We start from the raw sequence: 23,576 nt of genomic DNA, 5'->3' as shown, positions 1-23,576 counted from the left end.
TCAACTTTCCCACAAATGTCTGTTGTGTGATTTTGCCTTATAAAGTATAATGGTTGTGAAATTAAGTTCTTTTCTGTACCTTACAAATTTCTAGTAATACAATTTTAATACTAATATAAGTACAGTGCATTTATTTAATATGCAAACACATAAAGCATACAGTGTCAGCACTTATCTTGAACAATTGAATATCACCATGAGTACACATAGCTATTAAATAATGTCCAAAGTTGTACACGAAATTAACCAAAACTTAAGTTTGTGAATCAATGCTCACTGAGTGATATTTGTGATTAGAGCATTACAGCTGACTAATTCAAGGATATGGTTAAACCATGCTCAAATTACACTGCAGCTGTCAGAGAATTACCCAAGTTAAACCAAGCTCAATGTATACTGCAGCTGTCAGAGAAGTACCCAAGTTAAACTAAGCTCAAAGTACACTGCAGCTGTCAGAGAACTACCCAAGTTAAACCAAACTCAAAGTACACTGCAGCTGTTGGAGAACTATCCAAATTAATCCAAGCTCAAATTACACTGCAGCTGTCAGAGAATTACCCAAATTAATCCAAGCTCAAATTACACTGCAGCTGTCAGAGAATTACCCAAGCTCAAAGTTGAAGAATCAGTGCTCACCGAGTGATACTTGTAATTAGGACATTACAGCTACCTCAAGGATGTGATTAATACAAACCCATCCCTGTAAGGAGGAAAATTTTAATCTACAAGCAAGACGACAAATTTATAAAATCACTTAACCACACTTGCAGATGATTTTAGAACTTCTATGAAGATTAGATTCTGTAAATGTTGAAATTGGAGTTAAAATTTACACAAACCCACATTCATTGTACCTAAATGAAAATTCTAAGTAAAATCATTTCAATTTAGAATTAATAAGTAATTGATAGACAATTATTTATTTTCAAGCAAACCATTAAGGCAACCATAACAGTTACCATTACTAGTGCTGTGTGGGTCGGCTCTAAGTGTTTAAATTAGTATACTAGCATGAAAAGAAAACTAGTGTTTCTGGCTGGTCTACTTACAATTACATATTATTTACCAAGGTGATATAATAACTAGAAGAAATTTGTCAGTTCATGTTCTACGATGAGAAAGTAAAATCATACAAAACATTCAACAATAAAAATTGGTTTAGTTTTGTGAATAATTCAATGCATTTTCTAAATTATCTTTCAAAATAAGTAATGGGGAAAACAGTAGCTTTACATGCACTTAGTTAAACTGTGTGTGTGTGTGTGTGTGTGTGTAGTGAACTTGAAATAAATAAATTTACTAACAATAAGACTCAAATTATTCATAATTATTCTTGTAACCAAAAGACAAGTTACTGTTTAATACTCAGGCAAATTAATTCTTTTTAAATATAAATATCAAAACAATGTGTTTTAGTGAGAAACAGTAACAGTAGAGCAAGCACTTTTAATACAAATATATCATAATAATCCAGTCACTAAAATTTATGAGCAATTTTTTTAAATTATACTGATTTACTGCATAACTAAATGTCTCAGTGTTAAAACATAAATCAAACTTCATCCCTTTTCACATGAATAATATGTTATATTTAATGTTTACATTGCCTTGAAAATATATTAAACACAATATATTTTTAAAAACAAAAAGTAAAAAAACTCACATAAGCTGACTTTTTAGTCTAATACCTTAAAACACAACCATTTAAAACAAAATAGTTTTAAAAAATGCAAGTTCGGAATCTTTGGCTGAAGGATTTAATGGTTCTTAAAATGCATCTTGTTTGTTTGTGCTAAATGTTGTCCTTGCTCATTGTAAACTTGCCATTTTGAATTTTATTTTGTAAAATTTGTAAGTAGTTGTTATACAGAGTATACTTGGATTTTGTTTGCAAGAACAAATAAACTTAGTGAGTTATCAGAATTAAAGAGTATATTAGGCCACATTCCAATATTTCACTGGTTGAACATCATGTAAAAAAATAGAAAATATGCTCTTTTAAAATAGTGAATATTTTTGACTGATTAATTCAAGTAGCACCTAAAGATTAGTTTTGTACATTCCATTTAGCTTGGCCATAAACCAATTTACCATAATCTTTTCCTAGATTTAGAATCAATATTTAATCATACTGAACATATCTATATATAAATATCATTTAATGCTTTTTGGCTAAACTTTTATCTTCTTTGCCAAAGAAGGATTCAAATGTTTAAGTTATTCATCCTTCTTTAAGAATTTTTCAAATTTACCAAATAAATAAAAAATTGTACAAACAATAAAGAATTTTAATAATATCATTTTAGTTTTTAATAATTCAAAAATAAATATTGGTCTAAGTCTGATTTTACTGTTGGGTAAAATAAGATATCTAAAGTTATGATTTTTATCATATGATAAGCTTAAATGGCTTTTTTTGAGACAATAATAGAAATGACTGATTTTTTATTTCCAAAACAGCAGCATACAATTCCTTAAAAACATCATTAGACCACTAACAAGTAATTTTAGTACTTTTAGCTAATCCTCTGAAGTTACTCATCGTAATTATGGAATCCTCAGATTTTGAAATACTTACCTGTTATAACGTGTATTAAATTTTAACTCAATGTTAAATAATGACATTTTATACAATACACACGACAAATATTTATATATACAAATATATATTTCTTAGAAGTCTTATTACATAACATTATATATAATATGATTATTCAACTCTGCTACTACTTCAGAAAATTTCCATTAATGTACTCTATCTACATCTGTTAATCTGGTGTCACATTGCACTGCTTTAGGATTATGGAAATCTTGTTAGTTAACTATCATGCCACCATTTTGTATGTAGAAATGACTAAGTGTCCATAAAATAAAATAATTTTTAGTGTTTTACATGCACAAAAAACTTGCACATCCAATCACATTTAATTGAACACCTTATCTTGACGATGTAATATTTTTCTACTAAAGGAGTCTCATACTGCAATACTCGCTAAATTATGTTGGCAATAATGCTAGTATTATGCCAATGAAACTATGGAGAAGTTTGACAGGTACTTTTATTATAATTATTTTTAATTAATAATCATAATAATTAGCTCTTCAATATTTAATACAAATTTGGGTGTGCATCAGTCACAAGGTATTTCAGAGAAATATTTTAATTTGTTATGCTACAACATACTGACAAAAAAAATGACAGCTAGGAAAAGGTAAAACTTGTAAGTAAACTGTAAATACCACCATAAAAAGGCACAGTTTCCTTACCATTAACCATCTATATATAAAATACTTTACTCAGAATTTATCATTTAAAAAAAAAATCAACACTTCTGTAAAACAAATATTCATGCATATTCTTCTACAACATCACTTACTTCTTATAAGAAGAATATGCAATGACTAACATTACTTCATTTCACATTTTACAGGAATAATCTTATCATCCTTTCTTCTATCAAATTAAAGTTTCTTGCTGCATGGTAATACTTAAAACATGCAAAAGCTGCTTCTTACAGGTTACTACTTCATAAACATAAACAGATATTTACTTTTTATGACACCTAACAATCAATTTGTTTCAAAGATATTTTATGTTTTCTCTTACATGTTCAAGATGATATGCTTTGTGTAACAACAGAAGTTTTAATATTTTTTCAACTTTATTTTAACCGTGAATTAAAAACATTGGTAAAAAAAAAAGCAATAATTTCTTTGCAAGATACTGAAAGATAACCAAAAAACAAGGCGAAAATATCAGAGTAAGTATCATATAGCTTAATAATTAAATGTTAAGTGTTGAGAAACATAATACACTCTGAAGTAACATTACTCATGTAAAGTCATATTCAATTAGCAAATAGCCTTCCAGGTCCTGTCATTTCAATGTATTTGGCTTCTCGCATGCTGTGCTGTCCTAAAATAAAAACAAACAGAATATAGTTCGTAAACTTCTCAAGCAATAAAGAAAACTTAAGTAAACATTCATCAAAAATTACACAGTTATAAAGCATGAAAAAATGCCACTAGAAATAACCCAAGCTTTTTGTTACTCTGCCACCACCAATGGTTGAAAAGTAAAGCAAGTCAATTCTTATGTTTATTTTCATGGAAAAGTATGTCCAAGTTTAAGATTTTCTCATATATTATGATTATTATTTTTTAAGTATTTGTTGAATGCTCATTAAATATTGTGACTTCTAATAGAGTTGTATATCAATCAAAAGTAATAAATTTATGAATATATAAGTCTAGTAGTAGGTTATCAGAACTAAAGCTGTCTAAGGTACTTGTTTTTAATGTGCATCAAAGGCTGTTTTAAAATGAAACAAGTCAAGAGATTATTTATTGTTTTTTCTCTAATACTTTAATTTATGCATTTGGTTATTTGAAAACCGGGTTGCCACTTAGTTATTTTGTTTAACAAAAACATTAACAAGTAAGATTCGTTTAAATTTGCATTGCTTACTACACAACTATAATAAGTGAATAGCAGTAAACAATTAATGTGACTTGTATGTTGATATCAGCTGTGATCTGTTGACAAAAATTTAGACTATTCATGACCTACTACAATTTAGTCTTAAATCAAAAAATAAGTATGAAATTATTATTTTTCTCAAAGTAATAAACAAAATTAAATACAGCCAAACATTTAATAAATGTTTATGCAGTACAGCTGAAAATACAAAAAACTAGTATTCTGGTGAAGGATTTTCTTGAGACCAAGTTGTAAATGTGAAATTCAAACCTTAAATGGTTTCACTGATAAAAAATAACTGACAAAACAAATTTAAACAATCAAGTATGCATACTGTTTTTTGTTTTGCTTTTAAGTGGAGTTAAAGAGTTTCATAACAAATACAAATTATGTGAATGCAAAACTCTTTCAACAACATGTTATACTAAGAAATGAGCTACAAAAAACATTTTAGCTGTACAGTTACATTAAAGCATAATAATTAACCTGAAGGAGCAAGACATCTTGGGGAATTAATCTTTTATAGAAATGTTAAATTTTAGTTGTTGATGCAATGCCAAACACAAAGTAATTTTTCCAGAAAATTGGCTTCAGTTGATTTTCCTGCTATTAAAAAATATATTATTCTAAAACACTTTTGAAGCTTCATCAGATTGTTAATAGTACTTGTCTGGTCATGCTCTATCTGACAGCCATGCATCTTGACAATGCCATGTAGGATAGTTTCAATTACAAAAGACTGTCATGTCAAAAGCATACCAGTGCTCCCTATATGCTTTCCACAAACCATCTTGTGTACAAGGACATGGATTCTCAGTGCTTGTCACAAACATCCATTCACAAAGAAATTCATAAGTGCTGCATCTGACAATTTGACCAGTATGTCTTCATACAGAACAGCATGTGCAAACAAATTTAATTCTTCAGCTACTAAACATTAGCAATAATTGAATGAATATGTCATGAAAACAACTTGGTACACATAATTTGTGTAGCTTTTTCACAAAGAAAGTGTTCTCAATTATATTATGTACTGTTGCCAATGGCCTGTGTTTGTGGATTCTCATCTGTTAAAAGGTGCCCACTTTGCTTTCCATGGCTGGGGGTATGAATTATTCTAGGTCTCTTTCTGGTACTCCAAGTTCATCCATATTCCTATCTTTTTCAATGCCATTAGGTATGAGGGATATCCTTGTTTGGTAAATTCCAAATCCCTAATCTGAACACATCTTTATGATCTCGGAGTACGAATATTTGATATCAGAAAGGGCTGTTGCATATGATTCCCAAAATAGACCAATTTTCAGTGGCACCCCACTACCTATAACATGCAGTTCTTATACATTCTGTTATACTGCAACTTTATATCGGATGTGATTGTCGAGTGAAATACTAATTTGCATATTCAAAATAACTAATATAATGTGCTAAACTTCCTGTATTAGTTTTTGCCACTATAACTAATTCCTTTGATGATCTTAAGGCCCTAAGTAAAACTGTGAATAATGAGAAATTCTTTAAAAATGGTTTCTTCCTCCAAGCATATTAAATTAATGTTTATTACTTAATGCAGTTATCTAAATAGTTTTTACAAAGCTAACTTGGTTTCAACAATGAATATTTATGTACCATTATCAAGTGACCTTTTTGCAGATAGGTGACCTTCAACAATTTTTTGCATATGTCTGCTGTGTTGAGAATTTTTATTTATAAGTTTAATTAATATTAGCTTCTGATCAAAGCAAGTTACCTACATAGATCAGAACTTAAAATCAACCCAGTAATAAACATACTGTCCTTATGTTCTTATTTATAATCATTAGAATGCACTGCTTTTTCAGCTTAACTCCAATAATACTTCACAAGGTTTAGCCAGCTTAGGAAATTTAAGTTAGTACTAAATTAACAGAGCAAGCTAACAATTCAAAATAATCTTTATAATAAAAATATATAGTAGTAAAAATACTAAAAATAGATATTAAACATTATATCCTGTTAATGTAAGTAACACTCCAAAGAGCATTAACCAGTGTCGTAGTCAAAACCTCAGTATCCGAGACCAAGACCTGTGGTTATGAAACTAAGACTGAGACCTTGTAAGAAATTATACAATGAAAAATAAAGCAAGAAGAATAAAAATCACATGCATCAAACAAACTTTATTAAAATCTTAAACAAAGACTGTACGCATTAATCCTACAGTCTTTGTTTTAATGTCTTGTTCTATGAAAAACATAAAATAAAATAATGAACGAATAAAAAAGAATGAAGACGGTCAGTAAATAAAACAAAAGAAAAAGAGATGTTGTTTTTCAAAAGTATATGGTGTCAGTGAATTCTTTATGATCTTTGAAACCTAACAGGATTGCAGCAGATCTACTAGACAGGTTGAATATTAGGGATAATTGATAACATTTAACATAAATACATACAACAGATGAAATTCATACAAACATGTAGTATAAGCCTATGCTAATGCAGTGTATAGTAGCAATTATTTTTGAATAGTGCATGTTATAACTGTGGATTGACATACAGGTAATATGGCAGTTGGTGATGTAAGTAAAAATAAAAAGGTGCTATAAACATCATTACAGAGGTGTAGTACCAACTACCAACATTTAACACAAATACATACACCAGGTGAAGTTCATACAAACATGTAGTATAAGCCTATGCTAATGCAGTGTATAGTAGCAATTATTTTTGAATAGTGCATGTTATAACTGTGGATTGACATACCGGTAATATGGCAGTTGGTGATGTAAGTAAAAATAAAAAGGTGCTATAAACATCATTACAGAGGTGTAGTACCAACTACCAAGGGGTTTTACTAGTAAAACATCTTTGATGCTGCACCTTGCCATGTATGAACTGCTGCGCAATCGATATTTAGCGCTTAATATTCCTGGGTAGGTTAATAAACTTTTTCCATTGGGATTCGGTCCACGTTTTGGACCAGAGAGGGTCAGGTTCAGCATTGACCTCTTCCTCCCTTTCAGGAATTATTTTGTTTGCACTGTTATGAATCCTAGGTAATAACAATAATTTAAATTTTGTCCATTATCTGCAGTTTCAATTAACATGCCCGTTAGGTGACCTGTCCAATTCATGGGGTAATGTTAGCTCGTATATTTTCACTAGTTTCACTTATGCATAATTCCACTATTAGTCCATGTTCACATTACAGCAGTCATATATATATACATATATACACACACACACACACACACACACACACACACACATAATCCTATTTTACACACAAAACCATTTTAAAATAAGAGCTACATTTGTGTCTAGGATTCAGTTAGCCTAGCACTGCTTAGCCTGTTTCTTATTTATGATGTTTAGAGGGGAGAGGTACTTAGGGCTTGGTTCATCATGTATTATATAACTCTCTAGTTTGCTCATAAGTTCAATTTTCTTATATTGAAGTGAGTTATCCAGGATAGTGTTGGTATGTTTGAACAGTTGTGTAGAAATACTGAGTTTGTTGATCATAGGACTGTAAATGCTTTCGTTAGAATATAGTTTTGTATTTGCTGTAGTTTGTTGATTTGTGTTTTTGATACATTTACTCATGTTATACAGACATATTCTATGACTGGTCTTATGTATTTTCTGTAAATTTTTAATATATTTGCTGATGAAGCTTCTTGGTTGTTGCCAGTCAGACTCCTAAGGTAACTCATTTTCCAAATTCTGGTTTTTATGCTATTAGTGTGTGGTATTCAGTTTAATTCTGAGTCAAATGTCATCCCTTAGAATTTTGCTGATGTTGCTACCCATAAGAGGGTCCTGTCTAGATATAACTGTGGTATTAATTTGCTTGTTGTATACAATTTTTTAAATAATAGGACTTGTGTTTTCTGCACATTAATTTTAATTCTCCATTTATTGTATTACAATTCTATTTTGTTTAGTCGTGGTTGTATATTATATGTTGCTGGGTTTGGGACACTCTTCTAGATTGCAACATCATCTGCAAACTGTAAACAAAAAGTGTTATTTTGGACTTTGAGAGGCATGTCACTAACATACATGATAAACAGGATAGGGCTAAGTACTCCTCCTTGAGGGACACTTGTCTCCAGAGTGCAGCACTCAGAATAGGTGCCCTCAAAATTTACTCTGATGCTCCTATCTTCCAGGAAGTTAGAAACCCAGCAAATAATTCTTATGGGGAGTCCCAGTTTGGATAGTTTGTATCAGAGTCCATTGTGCCATACTTTATCAAATGCTTTTTCAACATCTAGGAAGCATGGGACTGTGCATTGTTTTTTTTTATTAAAGCTGTGTATTATTTCTTCCATTAATTTTACGAGATCATCTGTTGTTTGTCTTGCTTTTCAGAAGCTATTTTGTATTTCTGGGAGTATTGATTTAGTTTCAAGGTAATTTACGAGTCTATTATTTATAATTTTTTCAAGTAAATTTCGTAGTCTGTTTGTTAAGACTTATTAATCTATAGTTTTTGGGGTTATTTGCTGATTTTCCTTCCTTTTGGAACATAAGAACATAGGCCTGTTTCCAAGTGGTTGGTATGTATCCTTTTCTTAGAGATAAGTTGTATAAAGATGCGAGATGTTCTAATTATATCAGAGGGCCTATCTTGAGTAGCAAGTTTTGAATTTTGTCTTGTCCTGGTGGTTTGTTTTTCAAAAGATTTATGTTTTCTTGTTCTTCTGCTACTGAGATGGGTCTGATAAGTTGTTTTATTGTATAGCCATATTCTGCATATGTTGTTGTGCTATTGCATTTTGTGTCCTTGGTTGTGATATAATTACTTAATAATGTTCATGAAGTGGTTGTTCATGTTTGAGTCATTTGATATTTTAAATGTGTTTTGGAGTTGTTCTCCAAAGGTGTGTGCTTTCTGTTTATTTGTGTATATACTTTATTTATTATGTTTAACTGTAGGATAGGTGGTGATAGTAGTTTTGTTTGACTTTGTAGTTTTTTGTTTTATATGGGACCATAAGTCTTTGGGATCTGTTTTGAGTTTATTTTTGTACAGAAGGCATCCCATTTTAGTGATTTTAAAAGCTTAATAAATAATTTTTATACATTTCTAATTTCGTTTCTGAGCACGTTTATTTGCATTTTTTTTTTGTGGGTCACCAGTTGTCATATACATCAAGTATTGCTTATTTAGTTAAAGGAACTAAATAACATTAATTATCGAGATTATCAATTCGGATCTTTCTTTAGGCCTTACAAACTCTCCTAATGAAAGCCAATATTCTCTCTGTATTAATTATGTTTTTGTGGCTTTATAATCCCATTCAAAGAGCAGATCTGGCTATCCTAATAGTATTAGTGCTTTTATAAGTCATTCCCTCTAATTTTGATAAGAATAAGAAAGAGAAGTTTTATTTGGAATGGGTATAGCATACTCTTATGATAAAATTCCAAATCTTCAGAGATTAAATTGTGTTGGTGTGATATATGAAAAAGTACTTTCCAGTTTAAAGTTCACATGGTTTTTACATCAAATATGTTCAAAACAAAACTATAATGTTAGAAATTTGAAAGAAACATTTAGCCTGGAAATTTGTTGTAACACTGAATGAGACAGGTGATTCTCTTTGTATTAAAACAAAACAGAGATATCAGCTGCTGTCCTTATACAAAAATAAATAAATTGATCTTGTAATAAACAAATATTTTCCCATAAACTAGGAGCAGTAGTTCTCAAACTTGATCATACTTAGCCTTTCTAAGCTAAGAGAAAAACATGTGCCTCCTTATAGTTTACAAGTTGAGAGCCTGAGATGGAAAAAAAACCATGCAGCTTAAGTTTGGTGTGTCACAGTTGCTAAGGGTTGCAACCTGGCAAGATAGTTAAAAGCTATTTGTAATAATTTTCTCTTTAGGTTATCTTTAACAACTTTTTTAAAAGCAGTCATCTACCCCCTTTTTTTTTCAAATGCCATGTGCATTGTGTATTTCTCTGGAGGTGCACCCCATAATTTCAGAACCACTGATTTGGAGAAATGAGAGATTTCTTTTATGATGAATAGACATCAATGATAAATTAACAACAGCAAAGTTTTTAGAGAACTTCTGAACTTTATAACAGGAAACTAAGACAAATCCCCCCAAACCCAACATGACCAGATACTCTTCTAAAATAATATACCTTTCATCTAAAATTTACTTTCTACAATAAATTCCACATTAACACATATTAATGCATTGCTTTTAAAGAAAAAAGAACTGTTTATACACTAGAAAACTTTGAAAAGTTTACATATCTGGTATGTTCAAATATGGCATTATATGTAGATATAAAAACTTTATTTAATAAAAAGTGCAGTGCTGAACATTAGTGAGATACAGATGATGACTATTTTTTAACATGTATGTGATTCACACAAAAAAAAATTGTAAAGTGAAGTTTTCAATCATATTCATTACCAATAATTTTATGAATACCTTAAGTAACCTGAAAAAATAATATTAATTAATAACACGTAATACTTTTATACCAATTGTATACCAATTTAAGCTTTAACTCTCTCTCCATACAGGTTCAGTAAATTCGACCAACCTTGTGACCTCTTTGTACTCGTTTAACTCTCTCAACAGGGGGCACAGTCAATTTGACCAACCACATGACCTCTTTGTACTCGTTCAAAGTCTTTATAGATTTGATACAACTAACTTTTAATATATTGTGTATATCTTCACGAAATTTGGCAGTTTTTCAGTAAATATTACAAGCTTTTCGCATATAAAAAAATCATATTTTTAATGAAGTATTTTTATTAAATGAAAAAAAGATTTCTCCCATGAATTTATCGAGTGTTTGTTCTGAATAGTCCGTGTGCAAAGTGATTTTCATGCTTGGATTAAAAATACTTTTCTTCGTCTCAAAAATCTCAAATTTCATTTGTGTAATCTCTAAAACCTCCCAAATACATTTCAAATGTTTGTTTCAGTAAAATTTTATATTTTATCTGTTTTTTTTCTCTACTGTGACTCTATACAAGGGTGGTCAATTTGATCAACCTCGTAACCACCACAAAAAAAAAATCTAAATTAGCATCTGTCTCTTTCTAGAATGACTTCAAATTGTAACATGAAACTACATTCATATATCCTAAGTAGCTTTAAACTCTTAACAGTGTACAACTATTTATTATTAATTTTATTGTTTTATTGCCCTTTGAATGATGACTAACTACTATTCGCACCATTATAAGTTGTAAATCACTTGGGGAATGTGCAGCTCGCATTACACTATCGAATTACGTTACCCACAAGCTGCTTGCGTGTGTGCCTCGTTAAACATTTTTATTATATTATTTTTTTACCTTAACTAACCTAAAGAGATCACTATTTTTACATTTTTGTTACTTTTATAATAAAGAATAAACATGAAAAACTAGATATAAAGTACTTAAATGTCGTCTTTTTTGCTGTCGACTGTCGATGACACTTAACCTTACTTCTTTTATACTAATGGTAATAATGCACAAAATAATATTTATTTAATTAAATAATGCACCAAAGAACATGGAATAACAACATGCAAAAAGCATACAATTTCCTCTAACTATCACAATTTTTCTGGCTTTCTAACTATGCAACCAGAGCAGTTACAAATTCATCCAAGCTAATTATTATCTTTCCCATGGAAATAAAGCTTGTACTATGAGAGAAATTGACAATTCTCTATTCAGAACACAACGTAATATAATGTCATTTGATAGATGAAAACCTTGGCTTTCAATTGGTTATAGATGATATAGAATTAAATGTAAGAGAGAACTATTAACAAATCCTGAAAGAGAGGATGTGACAGGTGGGTGTGGCAAGAGGGGTCTGGTTTTCTATTTGATGGCTCTGTAACCAAACAAAATTGAAAGTTATGAAAATTATGGCTTGTCTGAGCAATGACGATTTTATAGAGAGTAATTTAAATTAAATTTTGTACTTATTGTCACCTTTCTCACACTAGGGGGAAATTCAGGATTCTTTAAAAATATTGTCTTATAAAATAAAGTACTTAAAACTTATATACTATTAAAATATGGATTATTATCTACAATTTTATGCTATACTAATTAGTATAACATAAACAAAAAGTAGTTTAATAAAATTTGAATGTAAGCCACTAAAACCTCGTGACATGCACAGTAAATAATGCTCGGGCAGATAGAGTTAAGTCAGTTAGCTTACTTACTGCAAGTCTTCAGTTTTATTAAATTTTAGACAATACACAAATATAAATCAACAGCTTACTATAGTTTAAACTTATAACTACATAGTTTTACCCATATTTTGAGCAAAACAAACATCATTCACCCCAAAAACTTTAATGCTAAACCCAAGCTCACACAAAAATAAACTAGCAAATGTTGCTAGTAACCATTTTCAATTTATGTCAAAACTAAAATATCATGTTAAAACAAAAGTTAACTTACAGAACTCCAACTTACTTTTTTTCCTGAAATCTCAACAGGGCCTGATTTCTTTCTTCTAAGTCAAAGTACCAAACAGTTATGGCAAACCTATGAAGGAAAATGATATAAAGTTATACAAATGGAACAAGAGATAAAAGTCAATATTTTCCTAAACTGAAAATTTATTTCCAATAGATACTACCTCCAATCACAAAAAGCTTTCTCTACTAGTATTGCCTTCTACTGGAACAAAATTTTCACTTGCCATTAACCTTGTAACTCCCCACTTCGTTCTGCATATCTACACGCAGCAACCTTCCACAAATAGAAGTGCAACACTAATCTATCATAATTAGCACTCTCTCTAATAATGCACTTGTTAATCACCGCGAGATTGATCATGACCAAGTCAACCAATACATCAGAAGTGGGGAGGACAGGTGGGAAATGTAAGAGGAGGTAAGTATCTATTGGAAATACATTTTCAGTTTAGGAAAATGTTAACTTCCAATACAATATCTTACCTCTCAGAAAGCCAGACTCCCACAGTTTACTGGTGGAGGACCAGTGAGAATATGATCTTCCTTTAAAAAGCATGCAAAGAAAGGTTGGTTGGCATTTTTTGGCACAAAGTAACTAAGCTATCTGTGCCAAACAACTGGTAAAAATCTCTAAATTAAAATACCAGAAAATGTAAGAATAGATTAAGTTAGAACTAAACAATGCCCAAAAAAGCAGGTAAAAACTTAAAATAGAATTAACAAGGCCTATGGCCCAAAAAAGCTGAAAACACAGTCCAGCTGGACAGTGTTCCCGTTCCAAATGACACTGTCCAAAGTCAGGGGTAAATCCTGAGAAAAAACATGCTGAAAATGGTGCCACCAGTTATTGCAATTAAAATGACGGCATGAACGCAACATATGGGCTATTGTGACTTGAGTGTCACAGAGGCCACACACTGACAGATAAGTCCCATATAAAAGAAAACAATGGGTTAAAAAACTGTAACCAATGCCTAGCCTAGCCAATAAAACGTCCTCCCATCGATCCTTCTAGATGGCCAAACAACAACAACAGTAGGTTTTAACCGGAAAAGCTTGTTATGAAGTTGCTCACCCCAAGTCGACTGCCAACTAGCATGATGCCGAGCCTTGATCACAGGACCATAGCTCATATATGGGACAGGCACAGCTGTGAAAGCACTACATCAGATGGATTTAGCTGTGTTGTCAGCAAGCTCATTCCCACAAATACCAAGATAGCTAGGTACCCAGAAAAGCTGGACTGAAATAGAAGACAGTGAAAAGTGGGCCAGTTATTTCTGAATATCAAAGATAACAGAGTGAGAGCTTATATTAAGTGATTCCAGGGCCAGTAGAGAGATGGTGTAAATAGTAAAGTTAGTGTACTACTTAGTTTCCATGTGATCCAGATCAATAGAAATGACATACAACTCAGCAATGAAGACAGTAATTGAAGAGGGGATTCTGCGAGCAACCACCGAGCCACAACAAACCATGGCAGAGCCCACAGAGTCACCTGATTTCAAACCATCCGTAAAAATGGGAACAGAAGAATGGCTCAAAAGATGTTCAGCAAAGAGAAGACGGTACTTCCAATCAGGATTATCCACCTTCCTCAGATGATTCAAAGAAACTTTACAGGTGGGGATGGTAATGAGACATGGTAGGATGGGCTGATCATTGGACTCAGCAACATCATTGAATGACAGACCCAATTCTGCCAAGTGAGCCTAGATATGAAGGCCAAAACAATGAATGGCAGACTGTATTAAAAAAGAATCAGCCCAGCAAACACAATCCCAGGTGGGATGCTGTGGTAAGTATCATAGCTTAGTAGCATATTTCAAAGAAAGTTGCAAATGGCAAAGGTAAAGAGGAGGTTTTTGGGACTCTGTGTAAAGACCATGGACTGGCAAATTGTGGAAAGCCCTTGAGCAGAGACAAAACCCCAGATGGAGAATGGGGTCCAAGATCTTCATAGCAGAGACCCTATCAGAATCATAGACCCTCAGTCCAGTTTAGATCAAATGAGGGCATGCTAGATCTTCAGTCAAAGATAAACCCCAAGAACTTCACCTCAGGAACCACAGGAAGAACACCACCATGGAGCTCAGGATCAGGGTGTAAACCCCTTTGATGGCAAAAATGAATGCAAATGGTTTTAGAGAAAGGTAAAACCATTTGCTGTGGTCTGCTTCAACAAGCGAGTGAGAGCAGTCTGAAGCTACCACTCAACAAACCTCATGTTTGGCAACTGACAAGAAATGTGGAAGTCATTGACATAGAGGTTGCAACAGTAGGAAGAGGTTGTTTAAGTGATAGCATTAATCTTGATGCTGAAAACAAAAAAAGTTCTGAATAAAAATGGGTAAATGGCCATGCATCCCATATGACAACAGAAACAAGATGCTCTCTCTTGAGGAAGGCTTCCTTGACTGAGGTTACAAGACAAATCAGCTGGTCCACAGTGGAGTGATGTTTATGAAAACCACATTGAGTAGGTGAGAGGAGGTTATTTGATTCAAGGAACCAAATAAGATAGGCATTAACCATCTTCTCCAAGACCTTACAAAGCTATTCAAAGCTTTTGGATGATAATTAGAAGGAACTGTGAGATCCTTCTCAGGCTTTGAAGAAGGCAGAACAAAAGCTTTGTGCCAGATATCAGGAAAACATTTTCCTGCCAAATCTGGTTTAAAACAACCAGAATAAGAGCAAAAGAGGGAGAAGAGAGATGGCTCAACATCTCCTAGTGAATGTCATCAGGTCCAACTGATGTGCTGCCAGACCGATGAAGAGCAAGCTTAAGTTCCACTAGTGTAAATTGGCAATTATAATCATAGAGACAATCTGTTTGAAAGGGGTGATTGCCAAGAAGGTGGGAGAAGAGACAGAAGTGCTGGAAAGATAAGCAAAGCTCTCCCGAGAGTGTTGGTGATACTTTGTACATCACAAACTTCCTGGCTACTGGAGAGCAAGATGGAAAAGGGATGGGAAGAAAACTTCCCATTAACCTTCTGAATCTTGTCCCAGACAACTTTAGAACTGGTCATAGAAGAAATGGTCATTGTGAACTTAATCCAAGATTCCTTCTGGCTTTGACATCTGACCTGCTGAGCATGGGCCCACTGGAAAGCAATGAAGTTGGGAAGAGTGGGATACCCGCAAAAGGCATCCCAGGCCCTTTTCTGTGCCTGCTGGCAGGCAGGAGACCACCATGGCAAGCATGTTGAGGTTTGGGGGATAGAACAAACACCTCTTTGAATTATACAATCAGTTACTGCTTCCATGCAGTCATTAAGAGATGGAAGACTAGTGACAACAGGATCAAGTTCTGAGATAGAGGTGAAAGAGAGCCAGTCAGCCTGCTCCAACTTCCACCATGTCACTCAGGTTGGGTAGCATCAACCACGGCCAATCTCCCCAAAATGATGAGAAAATTATCACTATCAACCCTTCAAGAAAAATTAGAAAAAAGTGAAGGGGAACAGATAAACAGATCTATAGCAGTAAAGGGTTGACTAGGTACATGAAAATAGGTAAAAAAAACAGTATTGAAGATAAGCAAGTTATAATCTGAGAGAATACAATCCACAGAATGATCCCTCCCACCAATATCAGCACTACCACAATTGGGATTGTGCCCATTAAAGTCTACCGAAATGATAAAAGGAAAAAGCAACTGTTATATGAGAGCATCAAGGTCTGATTGGTTGTAAGTCTCTCCAGGAGACAGGTAGAGAGAACAAACAGTGATGGTACGACCCACAGAGAAACAGATAGCTACAGCCTCCAAGGGTGTATTGAATGGCACAGACAAGGTGGGCACATGCTGGTCAACCAGCAGTGCCATCCCTCCATGATCTTGTCCATCACACAACCTGTCATTCCAATATAAAAAAAAAACCTAGCCAAAAGGTGTCAGCATCAGCAGGTCTCAGGAATGTTTCCTGTAAGAAGAGACAAACATAAGATTATAGGAATCAATCAAGGTCTTAATGTCATCCAAATCAGAACAAAAACCTCAACAGTTCCACTGTAACAAAGTCACAATTTTTACTTAGGAGTAGAACTGGGTGAAGAACCCCTTTGTTTACAACCACGAAGTTTTTCTTTAGAAGAAAGAGATCTATCAACCTTCATGGAACCTTCCCTGGGTCGACTGGACAGATCTCTGTCAGAGGAAAGAGACTCCAGAGATTGAGTGTATGACTGAAGAAAGGTTCAGTACCTTGGGGTCGAAGGAGATGGACCAAAGCAATCACTGGAAGCAATGATTGAGACAGACAGGAGTAGCATCCATAGAGGACAAAAGACTTGACATGTGAGAAAAAGACACTGACGGAGGCACTGAAAGATCTGTCTCCACTCCCACTGTAGCAGTGGAACAGAGTGCAGTTGCACGTGTCCAAGATGGAACAGGGGACAACAACTTCCGTGCCTCAGGGTAAGAAATATTGTTTACAGTGCATAAATGTTGTACCTCTTTTTCCTCCACCCACTTATGGCTAGATTGTAAGTAAGAGAGGAGAGAACCACCATAACTGATGCAGTAAGGGAAAAGTTGACACTCGTAGATGTCATGGTTTGTGCCACCACAATGAGCACATGTTAAAGAAACATGACAAAATGCCTTTGAATGTCCAAACCACTGACAATGGAAACATTTGAGAGGGTTAGGAATATAAGGCTGTATCTTACAGTTCAAATAACCTGCCTTGACAGTGGTAGGCAGATGTGGCAATGTAAACATCAATACAAGAACATTGGTAAGCAGCATAATTCCATCTTCGTGAGTGGAGATACATCGCACAACAGAAACTCTTTGGATGGAGAAACTAGCACGGATTCAGACTCAGGGATGTTCTGTAAATCCCTCTCAACAATCACTCCTTGAGAGGAATTCAAAGTAGCATGGAGAGTAACCTCAATAGATATATCCCCAATGGCCTTCGAATTCAGGAGTTCACTGTGTTTTGGTGCAGACCAAAAATGTCCTCAGAACATGGCTTCTTCACTGACTTCAGAGAGCCAACAAGCCCCTCTAATCCCGTTTAAATAAAACAGGGAGTTGTTTGCACAAGAGATTTGTCTGATAAAGAATGCATGATAAAAAATGAGGTACAGGAGCAGAATGGGGTGGAGACTGCTGTTCAAAGTCTTCCAAACACGGTCACTTTCCTATCAACATGTTCTGTGTGTATTTGGGAGGGGGGGGGTCACTGGGTGCAGGATCCATACAAAACCGAAATTTCAGTGTCCACTCACCCTACCCACTAAAGCAGAGTACTGTAGAGATGCCAGGGTTTTGTGGGCACTATACCCAAACACCAGTATCAGAAACAATGTCCATAACACCTCTTTATAACATCCAACTCTGGTACTTGGTTGACTCTAGCCCACCAGGACCAGTTGATTGACTCTGGGTGAGACCACCCAAAGCCGACCATCTACAGAAATTCAAGGCCAAAGGGGTGTGTTAAAGTGCTACTGACATAAACTGACCCAACAATGACACCCCTCAACCACCAGGATCCTCTCCTTCCTTTCACAGGTTGCCACACACAGCAAACACATGGGTGGATGTTTAGATCCCAGAGGAGGTAAACTGAAAATACAGAACATTCCTTGGGAGATCCCCTCACCACATACAGTAATCCACCTTGTGGGGTGGTATGGAATTAAAAACAACACACCAGTGGGAGACCACACCACATCTGAGTCAGGTATACTCTTTGCCCTTCAGGAATGTGTCACCAAAACATAAAGGGCACAAACATGGAGGGCCCAAGAAATTTTCAACAGGAAAGGACCCCCAGATGAGGAGTGGCTATGGTGCAACAGACTGTGTAAATGGGACTTTGACCTCAACCAACATCTGGTGGCATCTAGAATTGTGCATCAGGTCCATGGTAAGAAGAGGGTCCTCTACTGTTCACCTCAAAAACAGGTTAACATACCAAGAACCCATCTCCAACACAACCAATACCTGATCCACAAGAAGGTAGAAAGTAAGGAGGGCTCAGGAGGTGTTCATCTCCAGTCCAAACCTAGCAACATTAGGAATTTATCATCCAGTTTGCTGTAGGAACAGGGAACCCAGCCTTACACACACACTGAAATTTGTGTGTCTTGTCCAGCTTCCAATCAAGAGCAGATCCACCGGGAACCAAAATCTAGTGGACGATAGGAAGAGGGACTGCAATTTGGGGTTGCATCTCCAGTTCAAAACCAGGCAGCATTGGAAATTTATCTTCCAGTCCACGGTAGGAGGAGGGTACCAGCCAAACACATGTGGGAATTTATGTGACTGGACTGTCTCCAAACAACACCTGATCCACCAGGAACAAACATCTAAAGGATGGTAGGAAGGAGAAATGCCTCAACTGGAGGGACAAACTGCAATATATATAAGGACATGGCAGAGTGCTACAACCAACACCTGGCACCATGTGGAATTATACATCAGGTCTACAGTATGAAGGGCATCATGCCATAAACACTCACAGACTGCCACTGCCCTACTATCAAACTGAGTGGTATTATGTACTCTCAGGATAACAGGAATCCATAGCTTACCATCCCAGCAGCTACGAACTGGTAAGTGGCAAGGCCTCCCATATTACACTAAAATAAAGAGGGAAAAGGACCACAGCACCAGAGACAGTGCAATATGTGACTGCAATATCCTATTCTGAAAAGCAGAGCTACCATGTTGAGGAAGCCAATCAACCAACACCTGGTGGGATCTGGAATTGTACATGAGGTCCATGGTATGAAAAACCTCAATGCCACAGAGCATCAGAGATGGGCAGTAATCCCTCTCTGTTTTATCCATGCAAGTCCATGAATGTACAGTCTAGAATGAACATATTTATGAAGCAAAATACCACAAGATACAACTACAATCAGTCCCATAGAACACCCCATCTCTAAGGTGTGCATAACATAAACCTGTGACATGTGATGAATTGTTGATATCAATGCATAGATGACAATCGAATGAAGTCGATCAACCAATATCTGGTGGCACTGGAATTGTACATCATGTCTGCAGTAGGAAGAGCCTCAACTATATAATCATCTAGCATGGTCACAGGACAGGCACTGCAGATTTGAGACTAAGTATACCTGGTCAGAAAGAGGCCCCTACACAGGAAAAGAAACTGAGTAATTACCAGTCACAAAGAAACATTGATTTGCAGAATGACAACTGGAGACAAGCGGAATCCCACAGAGCATGAAACAGCCATGTGATTTAAACAGTGAAATGTAAAGGTATGCAGGACAGTCCACATAACCATGCCGATGATGTCCTCCAAAGGAAGACTGAAATGGGCAGCCAAGAACATGGTCAAGTGACATATCTGATGGTAAAATACACAAAAAGGGGGGCAATCATCTGGAAAAAAAGGAACAATATGCCAGGTGAAGCCAATCTGCAAGAAAAATGGGAGAAAAGTCACATTAAATTGTCTGATTTCAATGAATAAACTAATGGGCAGGGGAACCACAGAAGGGAGCAGTGCATATCATACTCCAGCTGTGAGCTCTGACTAGGCAAAGGAGGTGATCAGAAACTGAAGGGTCATAAAGGTAGGAGATGGAGGGAAGGAAAAGAAAACAAGAGAAACAAGGACATCAATGAAAGGTGATATAACGAGTAAGATGACAAAGGTTCAAATAAAAGGATGAATAAGAGCATGAAGGAAAACAATGAGGTTCCTATCTGGGAAAGAAGCAGGATGAGGAAGATGAACAATGGAGAATGAATGAAAGACCATAGACAGGACATGACAGTGGAACACAGAAGCAAATTCGGTAAACCAAAAGGTGGAAGACCCTATAACCTGCAACTGAAGAAACTGATAGGCCTCTGTCATAAAGCCAAGTGACAAAGGGCAACAAGTGAGGAATGGTAGGTCAAGAAAGATGGTAACCCTGGCTTATAGACCAAGAGCATGAAGTAACCCACTTAAGCTGATAAACCACAAATGATGATGGTCTAACTGGAAGGTAAATCAAGGAGCCAATAGGCATAGAAAATCTATACAGTTTGGCGAGTAACCTAATAAAATCCATATCTGAAAATGAAGTGTAGGTGGGAAGGATGACACATGCCAGAGTGAGGCTAACTTTCATTTCTACGATGTCAGCTGCCATAATGGAAAAGGAAATCATGTCTGAGCTGGCTAATATGGTACCACCAACAGAACTCAATAAGGAGTAATCAGAACTATCAAAAGAGCATGTAGAAGCTGAATAGGAGGATAAACATAGAGGTAACAATCAGTCCATTCTGGCCGAGAGTTTAAAACCACATCTGCCTGTGGATGAGGAACAGGCAACCAAAAATGGAGATGTTATGTGTTGAGTAAACATGCAAATGAGTCCAAATCGAGGACACTCCAATGAGCACACAACTCCCGAAAAATGATAGGATCCAAAAACCACTCCATCAGTAGAATCTTGTCAGGTCGGGCTGCCTAACTGCTAGGTCATGCCAGGCCAAAATATTGTTAGTTTGTTTTCAGAACAAAGTAACACTGAGCTATTTCAGCATTGGAAGTCTGTTAACTTACCACTATCCCACTGGGGGACAGTTTGTTTGTTTTAAAACAAAGCCACATTAGGTTATCTGCTGTGTCCACCAAGGGGAATCAAACCACAGATTTGAGCACTGTCACTCAGTAAGCTTACCGCCGTCCCACCAGGGGTCTTAAGTTGTTGTTGTTCGATATTAAGCACAAAGCTACACACGGGGCTATCTGTGCTCTGCCCACCATGGGTATCGAAACCTGGTTTCTAGCATGGTAAGTCTGCAGACATATCACTATGCCACTGGGGGGCAGGGACATAAGTATGATGCTTTGTTTGTTCTAGCATAGAGCTGCACAATAGACTAATTTGCACTCTGTTTATCACAGAGAATCAAATTGCAGGTTTTAATGTTATAAACCCATAAGCTTACTGCTGACCCACTGAAGGACTAGAAGACACATCAGGCTATCTATTATGTCTACTGCAAAGAAACAAACCCCGGATTTTAGCACTGTAAGTCCGTAAACTTACTGTCCCACCAGGGGACTATAATGAAGGAAGATCAGCCGAGGTATTTGAATATGGGGGTCTATCATATTTAATATACACACAACACAAAGGTACGCTTATCTGATGAATAATAATATGAAGTCCTTGTTTGCAATGTTGGTTATAGTTTTGTTTGTGCAAAAAATCTGTCTTGATATGCAACATCAAAACATACTCTTTTTGGCTAACTTATACTGAATGTCATGACACTTCTGTTTCAAGGTAGTATTGCTCATGTTTCACTGGGTCCTAAGTGGTTAGATCCTGTGCATACATAAAACCCATTGTATGTTTCCTTGCCCAAAAGGTCATTGTAAAACCCTAAGAAATCCTAATAGCCTTAATGTTGCCAATGTGTTTCTTTTGAACAGTTCTAATGATAAGAGTACCAAGGATGAATTAGATGAGAGATGGAAGTTACTATGTTTAAAATAATTAAGATATAACTAAATGTGAAAAGTTAACTTTATTACTTTTTTTTTTTTATGAGGTGATTGGCTACTATTTTCTGATAAATAAATGTACTACCAATTATCAATAATGCTTTTTTTGTCAATTAGTTATAGCTTTGTGAGGAAATTCTAGCATTTCAAGAGTAAGCCAAATTCTCTTCCAATTGATATTGTGATAGCTCACTGAATATACAATTATATAACCAAGGTTCTTGAGAATCTTTAAAAGAATAAGTTTGCATCCAGTATAAGACTTTCTTTTTTGTTCAAAAAAAAGAAATCCAATTATACAGTTTTAGAAATTACTATTACTTTTTCAATACTTGTAATAAATACAACTTTTCAACACTTACATTCAAAATTTATACAGCTACACTGGTTATTATTTTGCAATCTGTCTTAAACATACATCTGATAAAATCTCTACATTACCTGATAGCATGAGCTGGTTGAACTTCATGTGGATTACGTCTGTCTGACCAGAAGAACAAAATTCTGTCAAAAATAGGCTCTATGTCTACCACTTGGTTGGCATGTCCAGCAGGAAACATACGCAACAAACCACCATTTTCCTGGAACATAACCAGTCATTTCGAAAAATCACAAATTAGTAAAATTAGTATAGGTAAAAAATCTTCAAGTTTACTACTTGTCTATAGGGCATATATAAAGATAATAAATTCCAAGCCATGACATCTGCATTTTAGGGCTTCTTATTTCTAACTTAATATGTATCAAAATATTAAATTAATTTTAAACACTTACTTCTATATTAAATTATAGTAATATCTGTATAATATACAACAGTGGTTTCCAACCTTTTTCACTCTATGGACCAGCAAAACCTGTGTAAAAATCTTATGGATAATTAGTAATACAGAGGCTTATACTGTTGTTTCCTCATTTAGTTTCTTCAAGATGCTTTGAAGTGAAAGTTATGAGATTCACTTATTTTAAAATGAACTAAGAAAAAAACAACCTTTAACCCATTCCTAACATATATAAAAATTCCAAGGAAATCTAATCTTTCATTTATTTATCTTTATTTATTTTCTCTCCTTTTTTTTTTAAACCAGCAAAAGCATGTTTGAAAACCATGATTGGGAATCACTGCTAT

The 23,576-nt window shown here is 34.8% G+C and overlaps 1 protein-coding gene and 1 long non-coding RNA gene across 2 annotated transcripts in view; both read right to left on the bottom strand.

Annotated features, from left to right (window-relative positions):
- Positions 1 to 37: 37 nt before the first annotated feature.
- On the bottom strand, positions 38 to 2,256 carry LOC111089199. Its single transcript, XR_002613509.1, has 2 exons — positions 606 to 2,256; positions 38 to 427 (listed from the first exon to the last, which is right to left on the bottom strand). It is a non-coding gene; the product is annotated as an uncharacterized LOC111089199 (long non-coding RNA).
- A 171-nt stretch (positions 2,257 to 2,427) lies between these two features.
- The window catches only part of LOC106472691, a 47,537-nt gene continuing 26,388 nt past the window's right edge, over positions 2,428 to 23,576 (bottom strand). Inside the window, exons 3-5 of the mRNA XM_013933343.2 lie at positions 22,892 to 23,031; positions 12,931 to 13,002; positions 2,428 to 3,916 (exon numbers count right to left, since the gene is read on the bottom strand). Coding sequence (XP_013788797.1) covers positions 3,883 to 3,916; positions 12,931 to 13,002; positions 22,892 to 23,031 — 246 coding nt within the window. The 3' untranslated portion in view covers positions 2,428 to 3,882. The remainder of the gene's footprint in view (positions 3,917 to 12,930; positions 13,003 to 22,891; positions 23,032 to 23,576) is intronic.

Source organism: Limulus polyphemus, unplaced genomic scaffold, assembly GCF_000517525.1.
Source record: "Limulus polyphemus unplaced genomic scaffold, Limulus_polyphemus-2.1.2 Scaffold5528, whole genome shotgun sequence".
Taxonomy (NCBI): domain Eukaryota; kingdom Metazoa; phylum Arthropoda; class Merostomata; order Xiphosura; family Limulidae; genus Limulus; species Limulus polyphemus.
This window is presented reverse-complemented; position numbering and strand designations above follow the sequence as displayed.